This window comes from Eucalyptus grandis, chromosome 11 (assembly GCF_016545825.1).
Source record: "Eucalyptus grandis isolate ANBG69807.140 chromosome 11, ASM1654582v1, whole genome shotgun sequence".
NCBI classification, from domain to species: domain Eukaryota; kingdom Viridiplantae; phylum Streptophyta; class Magnoliopsida; order Myrtales; family Myrtaceae; genus Eucalyptus; species Eucalyptus grandis.
In genome coordinates this window covers 41394987-41412396 of record NC_052622.1, presented here as the reverse complement: position 1 = coordinate 41412396, position 17410 = coordinate 41394987, and the positions used below count along the sequence as shown (strand labels likewise).

Sequence of the window (17410 nt, the reverse complement as noted above, 5' to 3'; positions counted from 1 at the left end):
CATGTAATCGGCTGAGTTGATTGATCGTTGAGACGATCCAAGTGATTGAATTGTTCTGATAATGTAATTGTGCCTCAGTTGTTTGGTTATCAGAATTGCACGTGGTTGAATTATATAAATTGTGCTAACCTACAGATGAAGGCTAATGCGAGGTAAGTCTTCTTGATGTCATGGCTAGACTACTCTGGGGTGTATTTACTTTCTAATAGGGGTTTAGGAGGGGTGAACTTGCTGAGACAAAGTCTCATCTCGGTTTGGGGAAAATATTACAAGACCGTAGATGGCGGTACCCCCTAGAGAAGAGTGGCATGTCAACGGAGATTGACCAGATGACGCAAACTACTCCTGACCCTAGAAGTCCTTGGGTCTATCAGTTGGTTAGGTCCATTGTCTAGGTCCAGGTGACCGTGGATGTTAGGGTACCTTATATGTTTAGGGCTTGGTTTCGTTTTAGAGTCGATGGCGTTAGGGTTGGACCACTGGATAGCATGGATATTCCGTTGGCTGTGATGAACGCCCTTTTGGGTGAGGGCATGGCGGATCTTCACGACGATAGAGTGATCAACGCATCACTCCCGACCTCTTGGGTGACAGATCCTGAGGATGTGGGATCGTCGAACGGGGCCGACCAGTAGTCTTAGGATTGTTCCTTTTTTTTAGCGGATCGATCCATGCTATGTAGACTGACCATTTTTTATGCACATAAACTCTGACCCATTTTTTGTCAATATAGTTCACTAGATCCTATTGGTGTATGTAAACCCTGGAATGATGATGATGATGTATGAAAGTATGTTTGTTTGATTTTGATTTGATTTTCCTGTTGTACTATCCCGTAATTTATTTGTCAGGGGTTTCGTAATTCGTTCCGCATGCGCATAATAATTTAAATGGGGTCGGCGACACTACCTGGGAATGTTGCATTTACATGACCATGGCAGGTTGTTCACATGTCTCGGGGTTTGGGGCGTGACATTCGTCTTCCTTCTTCACGGCGTCTTCTTCTTCCCGGCATCTTCTTCTTCCCCGCCCATCGAGCTTCTTCGGCAGCCACCATCGTCGCTTGAGGGTCGCACTTCCCCAGTGACCACCGCCTGGGGGTGGCGCAACCCGCGACCCAGGCGGCGTCGCCTAGGTCACACAGACCTAAGCAATGTCAACCTCAGGGCGCCAGATCTGGCCTTAGGCGCCTGAGGTCGCACCTCCAGGCGGCGACAACGTCACCTGAGGTCGCGCCGCCTGGGTTCGTGTGACCTCAGGTTGCTAGATCTGGAGATGCGAAGGCCAGATCTAGCCGTCGGAAGGCCAGATCTAGCCTCTGCGCCTCCAGGCGCCTGAGGTCGCGCCCCCAAGCAGCGACGGCGTCACTTGAGGTTGCGACCTCTGGCGGCTGGACAGCCAGATTTGGCTACCGGAGTTGGTCGGCGGTTCGGATTTAATTTTCAATTTTTTAAAAATAAAATAAAAGCAAAAGCCCATTTGTAATATAAAATTTGCCAAACGGAATTTATGCTAAAGTTGCATTTCAATGCCATTTGAGACTACAAACTACCAAATGGTGTAGCATTTCGGAAAACATCTTTTATCTCAAGGATATTTGCATTCTCCTAAGAGCATTTTTCCAAAACCGAACCAAACGGGCCCATTATGTGGCACAACCGGTGAGATAATTTTTAATGATATTGTAATATATTTTGAATTATTTATTTATGTTTTCCTTCTTTCTTTTCTTTCTTTTTCTTTTCTTCCTTCGTTCTCTAACGGCCTACGGCACATTGTAAATTCTTTAATTTATTATTTTTTTATTTTATTTTTTCGTAAATGCAAGGACATGTAGACGCATCTTACGAAATAAAAGTGAACTAAAATTTGCATGTTAAAGGCTTTTCCAGAAAGAGGAAAAAGGTATCAATCAAAGGATGATAGTTTAATCTAGTGTAATCAAATTTCTATACCTAATTCTCTAGTTCGTAAAGGTAAAGCGATCTCCCATGCTTTACCATTCATTCTCAAACGGAATTATGTTTAAAAGCTGTTCCCAAAAATAGAAAAATGGAAGAATAGAGAAATAAAATGAATCAATGAGAGAAAACAAGTTGCTACCGCTGCAGCTTCAAAGAGTCCTATGCGAAGCGCTACCTCTTGCGCTTGCCCGGTATTCCGTTAACTTCTTGGAATGAGAATCAATTATAAGGTGATAAATTGATCATAGAGAAAAAAAAAAAAAAATTGCTATCGTTGCAGCTTCAAAGAGTCCTGTGCGAAGCGGTACCTCTCACGCTCGCTCGGCATTCCATTAACTTCTTGCAAAGAGAATCAATTATAAGGTGATAAATTGATCATCGATAACTAATGAGAACACCAAAATTAGTTATTATATTGGAAGAACTAATTTATTGAATGAGTATATTTATTACTATGGACATTATAGACTATTTTAAAATAAATTATAAGCATGGTTTAAGAACATATTGTGAAACACAAGCGTAACGCCAATTTTACTGTTACTAGCTTAATTGATTAATCATGACTGTGGAGTAATATTTGGTAAATTTTCTTATAATCCAATTATCTTGTGGTACTTTAGTAAATTCATAATTTTATTTTAAGCAAGGAGGTCACAATTATAATTTGAAGTTATTAAAATCCTTTTTCCATTCCGTTTTCATAATTATTTTAGCTACCAACCAAAAGAATCCTCATTTATGGGGAAAGCCCCTTTCATTTTCCTATACCACGCCAAGGTGTTTCATTGGGGAAAGGCATCGCGGGAATCCAGGGTGGGATCCTTACACCCCCCGAAGAGATGTGGTGGAGAGTCCCGTGGGAAATACCCATTTTCAACCCGAAGGGGATTCCATTGAAATGGGAAGCCTTTTAAGGTCATGCTTAGAACCATATTTTCATAATTATTTTAGCTACCAACCAAAAGAATCCTCATTCTGTTATTTTCCATTCTATTCGTAACTATTTCTTTTTCATTCCATTTCCTCAGTCATGAATTCCATCTTCCCAAACACCATATCAAAGAACTTTGCAAAAAAAAAAAAATAATAATAATAATAACAACAACAACAACAACAACAACAATAATAATAATAATAATAATAATAATAATAATAATAAATAATAATAATAACAACAACAACAACAACAACAACAACAACAATAATAATAATAATAATAATACTAATAACAATAATAATAATGATGATGATAATAATAATAACAATAATAAAAAAATAGTAATAATAGTAACAATAATAACAACAACAACAATAATAATAATAATAGTAGTAGTAGTAATAATAATAATAATAATAATAATAATAATAATAATAATAATAATAATAATAACAATGATGATGATGATGATGATGATAACAATAATAATAATAATAATAATAATAACAATAATGATAATAATAATAACAATAATAACAATAATAACAATAACAATAATAACAATAATAACAATAATAATAATAATAACAATAACAACAAGAATAATAATAATAATAATAATAATAATAATAATAATAATAATAATAATAATAATAATAATAATAATAATAATAATAATAATAATAATAATAATATAAGATTAATGCTTCATCAATGCTAAATTTAGTAAAGAAAAAGACTCGGTTCGCACTGATTTGCCATTTCGTAAAATCTACAAAATGAAAGTGTCAAATTTAGACCTTGAAACTATTCCAGTAGAATTTCAATGGGACAAGCAAACTAGAAAGACCCAAAGGGACATTAAGCCTGACGAAGTAGCACGTGAACACGATAAAAATCTCACCAAAGAAAGAAATAAATGTGAAACTAAAAGTTCTTCAATTTCGCCATTTGGCAAGCTATGCATAAGGTGACCGAAAGGGACATTGGGTTCCATGAATTAACATGCAAATAAAGATAAAGGTGAAAAAAAAGATTCCTCAATGCTTTGAATCGATTTTTCCCCTTTGGGGAAACTGTATAAAATGCAACGGCCGAACTTACCCCAATGGAATAATTCCAAGGAAATTGTTTAAAGATAACCTTTTACTTTCCCACCAAAGTTTAATATATTATTTAATTTTCGAAAATTATGAACAAATTGTATTTGAATCTGCGTTACATTTATATGTTGATAAAATTTCAAATGTTTAATTTCGCCGGTCAAGGGATTTTTACTTAACTGTTTCTCTCTACAAAATACAAAAGTTGAGTGGATCTTTGAATTTTTTTTCTTAAGGATAAAAAGTGCCCTCATCAGTTTTTATACGGGCAATGATTTATATATAAATTATTTTCAAAGGCCAGTATGCAAAATCTGACAAAATAAACTAGAAGTCCGAATATTATGATATGGAGTACATTTTGGTACCACAACTTTGCCAGCGCTCAAGTACCAAATAACTCAATTAAGCACCAAAAGATGGTAGAGTAGGGCCCAGTAGATGTATGGTATGTCTATGGTTTGTGAACGGATTATGCCTATTCCCAATCTGATAAAGATATGAAATGATTATCGAGACGAGAAAACTTAGACAAGATACGACTCTTGACAGCCTTCTTGAATGATGGAGGGGACAAGAGTAGATTGGGCCACCCATTGATAGGAAGAATATTGTTGAGCGATGTGGGCCAAAACTGACAAGGACGCAAGTGATTTAAGCGAGAGGGTTTGTAATATCTAAACTCCCACATCTAATGAGTGGGGTCTTGTGATATTATTCACAAATAAGATTGGCCTACAAATGATCCCCACCTTGAATATTTACTTCATGCACTCATTTTGAAGGCTTGACCCATGTGAAACGAGTTGAGTTGTTACATTATTACCAATATTTCATAATTAGATAATAACACAAATGTCTTAATCATTAATCGATTAATTAGTATCATATGTAAATATATAGAATTGATATTTTCAAATGCAATAAATAATACATATAATGTTAAAACTATTATCTTGTTTTTATAATCTAGATAATAAAACATATTAATGAATGTGTGATGGAAGAATGAAGACCAGATTCTTTTCTCATTACGTCCATTTTATTAGTCATTAGGAAAAAAGAAGTTAATGAAACTTACCATTAAAGTGATATTTACCCCTATGTCATGTAGTTCTGACATTAGAGTAATTTTCGCAAAAATTTTATGCGTGAACTTAAACGACATAACAGGTAGCTGAAGCAAATAGCTTGATAGCTATTATCGCAACTATATCTTCTTCATGCAAAGAAGGGGAAGAAATGGAAATCGTATTGTGACATGCGGAAACGAATCAAGAGGCAAAGTCGTCCTTCTCACCTTGTAGGCTGTTCCCTCTCTAAAACCCTACTCACCAGACAATCCAGACGAAACAAGACCCAAGAGAGGAACATAGACAGAGACACAGACATCTATAAAACGGCAGTTTGCTTAGACCAAGGGGTGCGGCTACACCTTCTTCCTCCTGTCCTCCCTCCATTCATAAGTCTGTGTCACAGGAGATGGAATTCGGCACGTTCATACGTCTCATTTCAAGCATAAAGGATTTATAGATGTCCATGTTTCATGTGTCCTCTTTCATCTGGATCGTCCCTGAATGCAGGGATTTGGGAGTTAGGTTTAGAGGGGAACGGCTTCCGAGGTTAGAAAGACATTCTTCATTTCTTTCCCTTTTTTGCAGCGTTGTTTTCTTCAATCTAAAGCTAATCGTCAACTTATGCCTTCTCAATCATTGGAACCAATGTCAGCTTATTTCTCATTGCCTATATCCTAACATTTGCAAGTCGAGATTTTTCTTAATCTTCTTTGACAATGTGTACATAGTTATTATCGTTTCCCTCTCTCCATTCTATGTACATGATCTTAGTCATCTGTTGGATTTTGTCCAAGTAACGAGAAACATTTTGACAGAGGGTACAACTCTGTCGTTCAGCAACTGAGATTTGTCGACTATTTTGACTCTCTTATCGAGCAATGTCATCTAACGACTGATAATTGATGATGATGTAAGGTACAATACTGTATCATTCATAGAAGTGTTCTGTAATCATAAAGCCATCAAGGGATTGTTGAAACAGCACACATTTATATGCTTAACATGCGCATGGACGTGAATAATCCCAATGGAGTAAGAAAGAAACAACGATAACCGATAAAAGCAGAAGAAATATTGAGTCAGTTGAATCGAATGAAGGCCTGCAAAATGCTCTTGAGATGTTAGAAAGTTGATCATCCTACAGAAACCATAGCACCGGACTCAATTAAAAGCAGAATTCTAAGAGAATAAGAACCACAAGGAAGAACTGTCAGATACTGCTAAGTTATCTGCTGTCGGTGCAATCATTCCTCTCCCATCCCTTGAAATTGAACAACCCATTTCTTCTGACTCGAGGATTGACAAAGAAATATTTCCCACATCATCATTGATGAGAGAGCTGGAAGACATCTCCAGAATCTTCAAACCATCTCCTCTAAGCTGACTTCTGCTGCTATTTTGTCTTGAAGCCAGCAGCTCACTATCATGAAGGCTTCCAAACTTGGCATCACTGAGGACCTCCCGAGCTTTTTGTATCTTCAGCAACTTATCTGCATTGCTACTGTCAGAACAACCCACCCAACTCAGAATCGTCTGCAGTTTATCCAGATGATAACTAAGGATGGAAGATTGATAACTTGCGCGAATTTCTTCACAGCTTTCATTTTCTTTGACACTCAAAATGGCATACTGTCTTTCTTTCACCAAATGCTGGCCAGGCACCATGGTTACAAAGAGAAGTGGCTTCGACCTGGTTACACTGTAAAATGCATGCACAACGAAGAAACTAGATAAAATCTAGCGTTCTAATAACAGGAAAAACATAAACAGACTGTCTTTTAATTATACTCAATCAAAAAATCTCACTCCATAATCTAACAGAACGCAACCTAAACCAAAACAAGACATTAAAGATTGCCTCCGTTAACAAAAAAGTGTGTTAATAGTGGTACTAGGACAATTTATTTTGTGTTAATGAAGTTAAGCTATCAGATGGTAATTCACAAATTATATTTCCTGTGCCTTAGTATGAGTACATTGTCACTTGGCAATTGCACAGCCTGATATTGGTTATACCAACTAAAAACTCGTCTAAGTGCAAACCAAACCAAAATTTGGTTCTGATAGGGGAATGTCCTAGAGAAGATTTTTTTTAATTTCATTTTCTTAATTGTAACGAATAGAAGTGACGTGTTGTTCTCCACGGAGTGGCTATGTCAGCGCAAAGCAGAAGCCAAAAAAAGTGAAGAATCAAATGAGTAACTCTATAATCTGTTGTCAGAAATACACTGAAGTCATCTCTAAAGCTCCAATGTCCTACACAACTAATGAACGCAATTTGAAGATGAACTCCAACATAGAAAGCAAATTATTACCCAATGCAACCGAATTCATGCTCGGCCAGCCAGGGCCATAGCCAATCCTTTCTTTATCGAAAAAGCTGCAGCATTCACATGACGATTAAAATCATGAACACCTACGAGGAATGACTCTCCCCTTTTCACTCCACGAGTTTGGTGGAAAACAACCATCACTAAGAAGCAAGACCTCTAAACATCAAGCACAAGATAAAAAAAACAACTTCGGCTAAGGAAACCCCAAGTCCAAGAAAGTCAACTTCAATCTGCCCAAACCTAAGATCTCTTCAAAACTTAATGCAGTTCTCAACTACATCAAACCACAATTGAAGAATAATTCGAGATTCAGATATTTGTATTTAAGGATAAAGAAAACGTCCAGGCCTAATAATGTGAGCAACTGCAGTGATCAGATATCTTATTTCTTTTCTCTTTGAGATATGGGGAAGATAGACTGGAAAGAAAGCTGCTATACTGTTGGGAAGTGCTTCTTTCTTATCCTGTTTTTGTTGCTTGAAGCGAGGGTAGGTTGAGTTGAAGTTTAAGAATAATTTCTCCTTTCAGAAAACCTAAGAAATATCAAAGACAATATTCATGAACATCCGCTTATGAATGCCATCAAAGCCAAGGGATCTTGTGTTCGAATCCCACACTCCCTTTCCTTAATTTTCAAACGCGCTATGCATCAAGTAGTTCAAATGTTAGAGCTCCTGCGTCTTTCTTCTAATCTTCATGCGCAGGGAGTATTTTAGGATATACAATACACATTTAAGGAGTTCTCCTATAGCTTAGCTTTCAAGTGATCACTGAATAATGGCATAAAGACGATCAACAGAAGCGCCAGCTCCAACCAAGGCACCAATGGCAAAAATGAGTTCTTTCGATCAAGATTTACTTCCACAGAATACGGTTCATGCAAGCAAGAAAGAATTAAATTAAACTCAGTTGCAGTGATGGGGTTTGGAGACTACAAGTCGTACAATTGACTCGGTGAAGGTCAACTTAAATACGAAGTAGCTAATCTCTCGCAGCTAGATTTGCTTATAGACAAGCAAGATCTGATAGACCTACCTGAGGAGTGAGGATGGGCTTCCTTCTCATGAAATATATATATATCAACCTTATTACCCTATTCAGCACTAAGACAAGGATTATAAACCTCATAACCCTGGACAAAGCTAGAGGACACAAGGAGTCATGGTGCAGATTCAAAACCGTGCATGCGTGAATAGTAGTATTGATCAAAATTAGCCCTCATGTGCAAAATTTCTAATATTGTAATGCCATTTAGCTTTAAAAAAGAAAAGTTTGCTAAAGAAAAAGGATAAAAAAGTAAAAGAAAAAAGTAAACTACCAACTTTCGACTGAGATTAATGTATGTTTTTATTTATTACTAAAAGAATATAAACATGTTTATCTAATATTTGGTTTCTAAGAAAAAATTCGTATGGTGATTAAAAAAAAATGTCAAGTATTTATCTCCATCCAATTATAGTTATGAATTTAATTATCCATTTATAATTGTTATGAAAATGAAAAGTAATCACTCACGCACCTTGTGCGTAATTTAAGGCTTGTTTGCTTGAATTTTTTCAGAAGTAAAAAAGCAAATTTTCTAATTTTTCAACAAAATTTAAAAAATTATATATAAATCCAATTTATATGCAATAAAAATTTCATGTGCTTAAAATTAAAATAAATTAAAGTGTGTGCATTCTGAGATTTGACAAAAGTGAAAAATTACAAATTAATAAAGCACCCCAAATAGACCCTAAATTGGAAAGAGCAAAGCGAAGAAGGTGCTGAGAGGTGGCATATCTGGAGGAGAGAGAAATAACATTTTTCTATATGCATTTATTTAATCGTTTGCACTTAACGGCCTGAGAAATCAGGCAAAACGTCAACTAAATCCGGTTTGGGAAAAGCCCAAATCTTATTTGTTTGCACTTTTGCTGCGTGAGGAATTGAACATTCGTGCGTCTAATCTGTAAACACCAGTCCACTCCTTACCCTATAAGTTAATTTCTCGAGGTTAACTTAGAGAAATTAGTGGGTTGTATGTTTTCAAGCCAAGCCAATAATAATACAACAATAAACAGTAAGAGTTATATAAATCCCAAAAAGGACCCACATTTTTTTACATTCTTTTGTAGCTTCGACATAGTTTCTAAGATTCTTTCGTTTTGCTCGCCGAAAGAATGTCCAATGTCGGCAATGCTTAAAGAGTGCTGCTAAGCTAACAGTATCATTATCCTTTGTGAATAATGGTTCCTTTTTTACCACGCCCTCTATTAAAATGAAATTGGCAACTGGAGCCTACAAAACAAAGGAACATGGAGCAAATTTGGAAAGAGTTCTAGAAAATATTCTCAGATATATGTAATTATTGATTGGTCCCGTTCTTTCTGTTAAAATTAAAAAATTAAAAAAAAAATTGTAGTTTTATCCCTATTTCCTCCTCCACACTTCAAGCACCATCATCTGGAACTTTCAGTTTATCTGCAAAGGTGCTGTGAATTCCTTCTGAATGAGGACATAATTGGTTTTTGGATGTTGGATTCCACAATACTAAATTATTTTGGTAATAATTTACTTTTGAGATGATATTTATTCATTCAAAATATACAAAAAAAAAATTATATAAATTTGTTAATTTTCCAGTGCACCGGCACATTAAAGTAGCATGTCTGTGAGATTCCCAACTCGAATTTGGTACAGCCTCAATTTTTATTTAGGACTATCTCGAGTTTGAAATATAGTCGGCCTAGCAAATCCAATTCATTCTAATATCTAACTAAAATAAATTAGTAAAAGATTGTAGGCATTTTATGCTAGAGGGAATTGAATAATTTAGTTTAACTCAATAACTGAGAATTTATATAAGTCTATTTGAACGAGACAAATTCTAGAAAACACAACAATAGCTTATGGAGAATTATTTTGAAGGGTAAGACGAGAAAATTTTATAGCTATCGATTTCAAAAGATGAAAAATGAGATCAATCGATTTTACAAATTGCAGTTCATGCAATTAAATGACAATGTCACATATTGAGCCTTGAAATGTTTTGTTGATGCTATAAAATAAGACATTATTTACAATGTGCATGATCGTAAACATGTCACAAATTGTTAATTTTGATAGATTTTCATTATAATAGTAATGCATTAATATGTAGGTGGATTGGCAATGATCATTAATGATTTTTGCTTGATTAAGTGTGTAACCTAATACTTAATATCCTTCTAGAAGGCATATAGTGTTTTAAAAGAACACAACTTACGTGGGACTAGTAGAGCAAGTTATCCAATTCTAGACAATGTTTACGCGGTCAATAACAAATCATCACTTTTCAGAACGTGATGGGACTATCTCGCTCGATATATGTATAAAAGACCACTAAAAAACAATATAAAGGTAGAGTCAATATAATATCTTCTGAATACAATTATGCTTAACACACCATATAGTGGTACGGTTACTTAACCTTTTTCCATGCATAAATCATTTACAGGAGAAAGTTCAAATCTAGATCACAGATTAAGTTGATACACCACTGCTCACCGAACAAGTCCGTCGTTCTTACTTCACCATGATGTGAGTGAGCCGCCCCAGACCAATGGCGGTAAATCTAGGCATATATTAAGTTTTCATGAAATCAAGGGTGGATTGACAAATGGAACTTATTAGGTTCAGTCATAAACAAGTCTCGGACCATTCTGACTAGTTATGATGGTGCCTAGAATGCTTTTCACCAAACAGCTAGCATGAGATAAAAACTAAAGAGGGGATAACATACTCAGTGTTACTCATGCTTCATCATTCGCGGCATTACGCCCGCGACATGATCATCTCCCCACTAAAAAAAATCCTGTCACTCTCTCTCTCTCCCTCTCAAGCCCCAACTCATACTCACCACTTGTCTTTCCTTCGACTTTAAGCCTCCTCCATCTTTAATACGACTTCACAGAGGGACGGCAGGGAGAAAGAGGAAAACACAAGTACCCATCAGCCCGGTACTGCACGCTAGATCACATATACCCAAAAACAAAGAAGAGAGAGCTCAAGGAAGAACAAAGCATGAGCTCGGTCTGCATATCGAGCTGCCTCAACGACGCGCGCGGCCTGCAGATGCCGGTCCGGGCCACCTATGTGAACCTCTACAAGTGGCCCGAGTCCGACGCGGAGTTCGTGAGGTCGGTGAGCTCCAATGGGCGCGCGGGGGACCGCGGCAGCGGCGGCAGGACCGTCGATCACCACGTGATCCGCACCAGGGTGGTGGACAGCATCTCCTGCAGGCAAATGTACCTGCGGAGCTACCCGCTTTCCAGAGAGGATAACGCCGCGCCGGACAACGAGACCCGGTGCTTCGGCCGTCGTCGCAGGGCAAAAGGAACCGAAGGCGACAAGAACAGGAAGGAACGGCGTCGCAGAAGGAAGTGCGTGGCGTTGACGAAAGTGAAGGAAGCGTCTTGGACTGCTCTGTTCAGGATCTTCCACAGGTTGCTCTCTTGCTCCGCCAGTGTAGATGTTGTTGACTGAAAAACTTTTTTTTTTTTTCCGTTCTTTAATTGTTTTGAAGCTTTTGTCTATGATATAAAAGCAGAAGGAGAAGAAGATAGGTGTATCAAGCTTTGGACGCTTGGAGCTTTTCTTTTCCCTCTGTGCCTTTGTTTTTGGTGCTTCTTCCTGATATTAATTTAAAGAAGTTTATTCGTTTCTCTTCTTGTTTTTCTTGTTTATCCTCTTTCGTTGTTTCCTTATCGATGGATACCTGAAGGAGAGTGAAGGTATGGTGTTAGACTTAAGTAATGGAGGGAGACTTTGATTTGTATATGTTTCGCATTTGGGAGAGAAACTTCTGTGGTGAAAACATCGAATTCCATCTTGTTTTGGTCTTTTACTTTTTGTGTCGTGAGCGCAAGTGGCATGCGGGGAAAAAAGCAACTTGCTTTTGGATAAATTGAAACTCCATTCATTTCACAAAATATCTTTTAAGAAAAATAAATTAATGTAAAATATTTCATCAGAAAACCTACACTTAAATTCATGAAAAATCATTTTCTTTTTAAAAAAATCAAAAATTATTCTCCAACATACAACTAGATATCAGCCCTTTGATCCAAAATTCTGCATTTAGGCACAGAAAAACCCAACACTAGTTCCCGGCCCCAGCTTCCGGGACCAAGTCTCCGGCACCTGGGCTCAGGTCCATTGAGGCCGAGGCCATGACCTCGAAATACATACAAATACAAACAATTGAATCCGGTAGAACCTACCATTTTTAACATGAGAGCTTGCGAATTCAAGAACGTAATTTTTTCAATCTCCCAGTTTATACTGAACTGCACTTGCTTTGGATACCCTGTTCTCGAAATATATAAAATGCGTTCATGCAAATTGACCAAATGATGGACGGAAAAGGTAAGTGTGGATCGTTAGGTAAGAAGAAAACGCGCCAAGGACTGAGCTGTAAAGCCTATTGTCACGGAGAACAGCTCCTCTATTCTCGCCCTATCTTTGCATGGTCTCAACCATGCTGATTGCAGGCACAAACCTTGATTTATTTCCTAGTATACTGTGATGTAGCCACGTGAGCAATCGAAGCAACCCGTCTTTTCTATGAGACCGACTTGGAAAAATAGAAAAGCTGAATCACAATTTCCAGAAGAACAATACGTTTCTCAGGCTGTGGCATTATTGCTTTGCAAAGGTGTCAAGAGGGAGGTCGTCACTGAAAAAATGTCCAGCTTAAATGAAGAAACTCGATTCCGTCCATCACCCCGAGTTTCAGTTGGGCAATAATACAAATCTATAACAATCAATCCAAATGCAAAAATCCCTCCCGTTACGAAGAGCACCGGACCCAAGTATGAAATTGGAAACCACCAAGGGATTTCTCGTACATACATCGTTAGTTATATGTTTGAATGGCATCATCAATAAGAGCTAATCGAATATAAATTCCCAAGTTCCATTGACCAAAAGATATGAAACATGTAAGATATGAGCATTTATATATAAGCATAAGCCACTAGATACAGAGACTTAAAATCACCTTCGTGTTCTACAACTATTAAACATCAATGAGTAACGACACGTTTGTTGGTCGAGGAAGATTCTTGAACCTACAAGTCCAAGTTAAGGAGAAAATTTGGTTTTCTAGATTTTCCACTCTCTTACGACATCTGATCCAAACTAATGCTGAATGTAATCACTGAACATTTTTGTTTCGAACCAAGCAACCTGTATCTTGTCTCAAATTTGGCGCTCTAATAGTGAAGGTGAAGCTACCAAGCTTCCACAGGACAGAGAGTGTAAATGTCCCTCACTTCCAATACACGCGACATCTTAATAGTATATAGTGCTTGCAAGTTGCAAATAAACTTTAAAATTGCTAACTTCCCAACAAAGATCAAAAAAGAGGAGGATAATAGATCCTCTTTCAAAAACAGACAAAAAGTGTTTTTTTATCGAACCATAGAGCATATCATTATGACTACGTTATTGGGAGATAAACTAAAATTGTCCAGAAAAGTTACCCTGAGAGACACAACCTTGCTCATAGGAAGACTGAAACGTCCAAGTTCAGAGAAAATTTGTTACGTACGTGCCTATTTAATATTGTTCTAATCTAGAAGAATCTAGCTGAAATTTTGAAAACCATCATGGCTTTGTGAAAAAGACGGACTAGAAATAACACGATTCATCCAAACTCTCATGGCTCTCGTACTTCTGTCAAAAGACAGGAAAGTTTTGCCTCTTTCTTGTAGTTATCTATGTGAAGCTCAAGACTTCCACTCTAAGTCCTCAAGAGTTCACTGATGCAAGAGTTCAGTGGCACATTTCAATGAAGTAAAGAGAAACACCTCATGGGGTCAACTAATCAGCATTCAGGTAATCGGTACCAAGGCAAATCTCGCCAGAGACACCAGTAAAAAGAAATTAGTGTCATCTGGTCATCATCTACAGCAGCATACCGCTAAATCAACTCTAAGTAGATGATACATCTTGATCAAGAACAATAGGAATCCCCAAGCAGGATAGAATAATTGAATGTCCACCAATGGCGCTTTCAGGCTATCACTTTCTCGAAACAACATTGTGTCCCTTAAAAGCAATTTTCATGCCCATATACACTGCTCTCTACTCTTCACCGTAAGTAAGCAGTCACAATGGAAAAGCTAACTGTGGAATTCTATAAGTGCAATCCAATCTAAGGAGTTTCAGATATCACTTCCAAGTACAATGTCCTATAACAGGACAGGCCATTTAAAACATTTTGTACATACCACCTCAATCCCATCTGGCATCTATTGCCGACTATATGAATCTTTCAGAAATATTTAACAGCCTTGATCAACATTATAGAATCATTGAACTATAAAGAAACAGACTCAAAATCCACAAATTAAAAGCATTATACTCAAACTACCCCATCAAGAAATTTTCAAATTTGAGATATCAGTCCATTCCTTGTATCCGCAAAGCGTTTGATGCATGAAAAGGAGACAGTAGAAAATCCAAAGACATTTCTCGCCTAATTTCCTGTAAGTTTGTCTTACATCAAGAACAAACAAGAAAACTCAAAAAATGACTCAAGTGAATAAAGACCCCATTGAGCTCATTCCAAGAGAATAAACCACAGGGACAACATGATCTCTATGTCCAGAGTCTACATCTCATAAGGGAATGATGTGAACATTCCACCAGTTAGAGATACAAGCAACTGTTGAATCCAATATACTTAAGCAGGAAAGTCAAAAGTGTAAATTGGAATAAAAAGGATTAACAGGAGCAGTAGCACCAGACCTGATATTACGTGAATGGTCCAAAATTGAATTATCTAGTTCTCTGCATAACATGCCACTAGCATCAGCAGGTAAAAATCCTCCGACGTTTTCAGTTCAAAGGTCGAACTCTTCATCGCGGAGAGCCAATTCTGCTTCCTTTTCCTCCTCCTCATCAAGAACAAAGTACTCATTCCTCTCCAGAGGCCTGAACATATAAAACATCACGATGTAGAATGCCAGGCTGGCAATCTCTTCGGCTGCATTGCTCACCCACTTATACTTATATGCTGCTATCGTCCCCAAGGCGTAAACCACAATTCGCGTAAAATACAAGTAACCAATCACCACCACATAGAACTGCCTAAACAACTGTAGCTTCGCCAAGTTCCTAGCTGCCTTGCCATCAGTCTTTGAGGTCTCCCTCAACGACCTGATCGACCACACGATCGGGAAAATGATTGCGCAGCAGCAGATTATATCCACCAGCAAGAACACCTGCTGCCAAGTCTCCCAATCTTTAATGAAAGGCCCCGTCTCACCAAGCACGACCGAGGCCACATTTGCCAACACCTGAAGAGGAATCACAATCATCAACACCTTCTTCTCCTTCTCTTGCAAGAAGGGCTTCAGAAACGACCAGCCCGTGCCGATTAACACTATCACGGTAAACAACAGCACCACGCGAATGAACTGGAACATGTAGAACAACACGTCCCAACCGTGAGGCGTGCCGGTGACCTTAACGTAATGCTTATCCTCGGCGGCACAAATCAGATTCAGCGCCTTCATCAAGAGCAATGCAGCCATCAGGAGATGGATCCGGTGCACCGATCGCTTATTATGATAGCAATAATAGATCCAGAAGCCCAGGAAGCCGAAATAACAAAGCGAGAACACGAAGTAAAGAGACGGGAGCTGCGTCAAACCGGCGGAGAGGTAATCTTTGGAGTCGTGAGCCTCGAGATTGAAGAGCTCGGTGCGGACTTTCATGGAGACGGAGGCGCCGGCGAGGCAATTGGCGAAGGCGAGGGAGTACTCGTTGGGATAGACGACGGCGTAGGACTTGTTGAAGGAGGCGTGAGGCGGAGGAGAGAGGTCGTGGAAGTTGAAGAGGAAGAAGATGTATTTGGAGTCGAGGACGCAGAAGTCGGGGCTCTGCTGGGCCTCCTGGAGGATCTGGAGGTAGGCCTCGTCGGAGAGGAGGAAGAAGCCGAGGCGGGAGGAATCGACGGTGGCGGTGGCGGTGGCGGTGGCGGAGGCGACGTTGACGGCGGAGACGGAGATCGACGCGTTGCCCCTGCGGGTGAAGCCGAACTTCTCGAACAGGATCAAGGGGCGGGAGTCGTCGGAGATGGTTAGGGTTTTGATCTCGGCGGTGGCGGGGGAGATGAGGAGGGAGGCGAGGAGAGGGAGGAGGAGGAGGAGGAGGAGGGAGGGGCATCATGCCGTGTCGCTGTTTGGCCCGAGCCATCGGAGAGATCGCAGCGGCGGAGATCGAGCCCTCGGCGGCGGTGGCGGCGGCGGTGGTGGAGCGGCACAAGAATTGTCGATTCGGTGTGGGGATAAATGTATTCGCCGGGCGTGGAATACAAGGCAGCGAGTCAGCGACTTGTCCGGCGGGGCGAACTATGGTCGATGAATTGCCGGAAATACCCTCCCTTCCCGGGTCTATTTACAGTTCTCGAGATGGGTTTTGTCGCTTCTATTTGTAATTGTAATCTACGCATTATTATATGAGCACGTCCCTGACGTTATATAGCACGAGAATGAGGATCTCAATACTGGAATTTCATTTTTTTTTTACATTTTTTCAGAAACTCCACGTATGTATTCCATTCGACGGAAAAATGGTAAATCAATTTTCCGAAAGTCAATGCGGACAAAAATGACCCAAGTTCTCCAAAAATTTTCAAAGAATCACAGGTCAATTAAAACACTCTGATCATCCAATTCCCAGGATTTTACTTAACCCGTGCTTCACACATATGACCCGATAAAAATCTCTATGTTATTGTATTGAATTTACAAAACCCATAAACAAATTAATTCATTATCTTTTATATTTCTTACATGTGAAAGTCTTATTTTCGTAATAGTAAAAAAGCACGTGATTCATTTGATTTCTTCCAATGGGTTGGATCTTATTCTCGTGGTCAATTCCTTTGATCACCGTTATCTTTTGTCATCTCGCACCAAACTAACAAAATCAAATAAGACAAAAAAAAGGGACTTATCAT

At 38.6% G+C, this 17410-nt stretch overlaps 3 protein-coding genes across 3 annotated transcripts; 1 reads left to right on the top strand and 2 right to left on the bottom strand.

Annotated features, from left to right (window-relative positions):
• Positions 1–6262: 6262 nt before the first annotated feature.
• Positions 6263–6748, bottom strand: LOC104427905. The gene has a single exon (XM_010040915.2). The coding sequence runs from the start codon at positions 6746–6748 to the stop codon at positions 6263–6265; it is 486 nt and encodes a 161-aa protein (XP_010039217.2).
• A 4440-nt stretch (positions 6749–11188) lies between these two features.
• On the top strand, positions 11189–12253 carry LOC104426509 (hypothetical protein). Its single transcript, XM_010039585.3, has one exon. It carries the CDS (start codon positions 11461–11463, stop codon positions 11920–11922), a length of 462 nt encoding a protein of 153 aa, XP_010037887.2. The 5' UTR covers positions 11189–11460; the 3' UTR covers positions 11923–12253.
• Positions 12254–14827: 2574 nt separating this feature from the next.
• LOC104426508 (protein CANDIDATE G-PROTEIN COUPLED RECEPTOR 7) lies at positions 14828–16613 on the bottom strand (the record flags this gene model as incomplete). Its single annotated transcript, XM_010039584.3, has 1 exon — positions 14828–16613. A coding segment is annotated over one exon (1326 nt), but the record flags the coding sequence as incomplete, so codon positions are not given.
• Between the last annotated feature and the right edge of the window lie 797 nt (positions 16614–17410).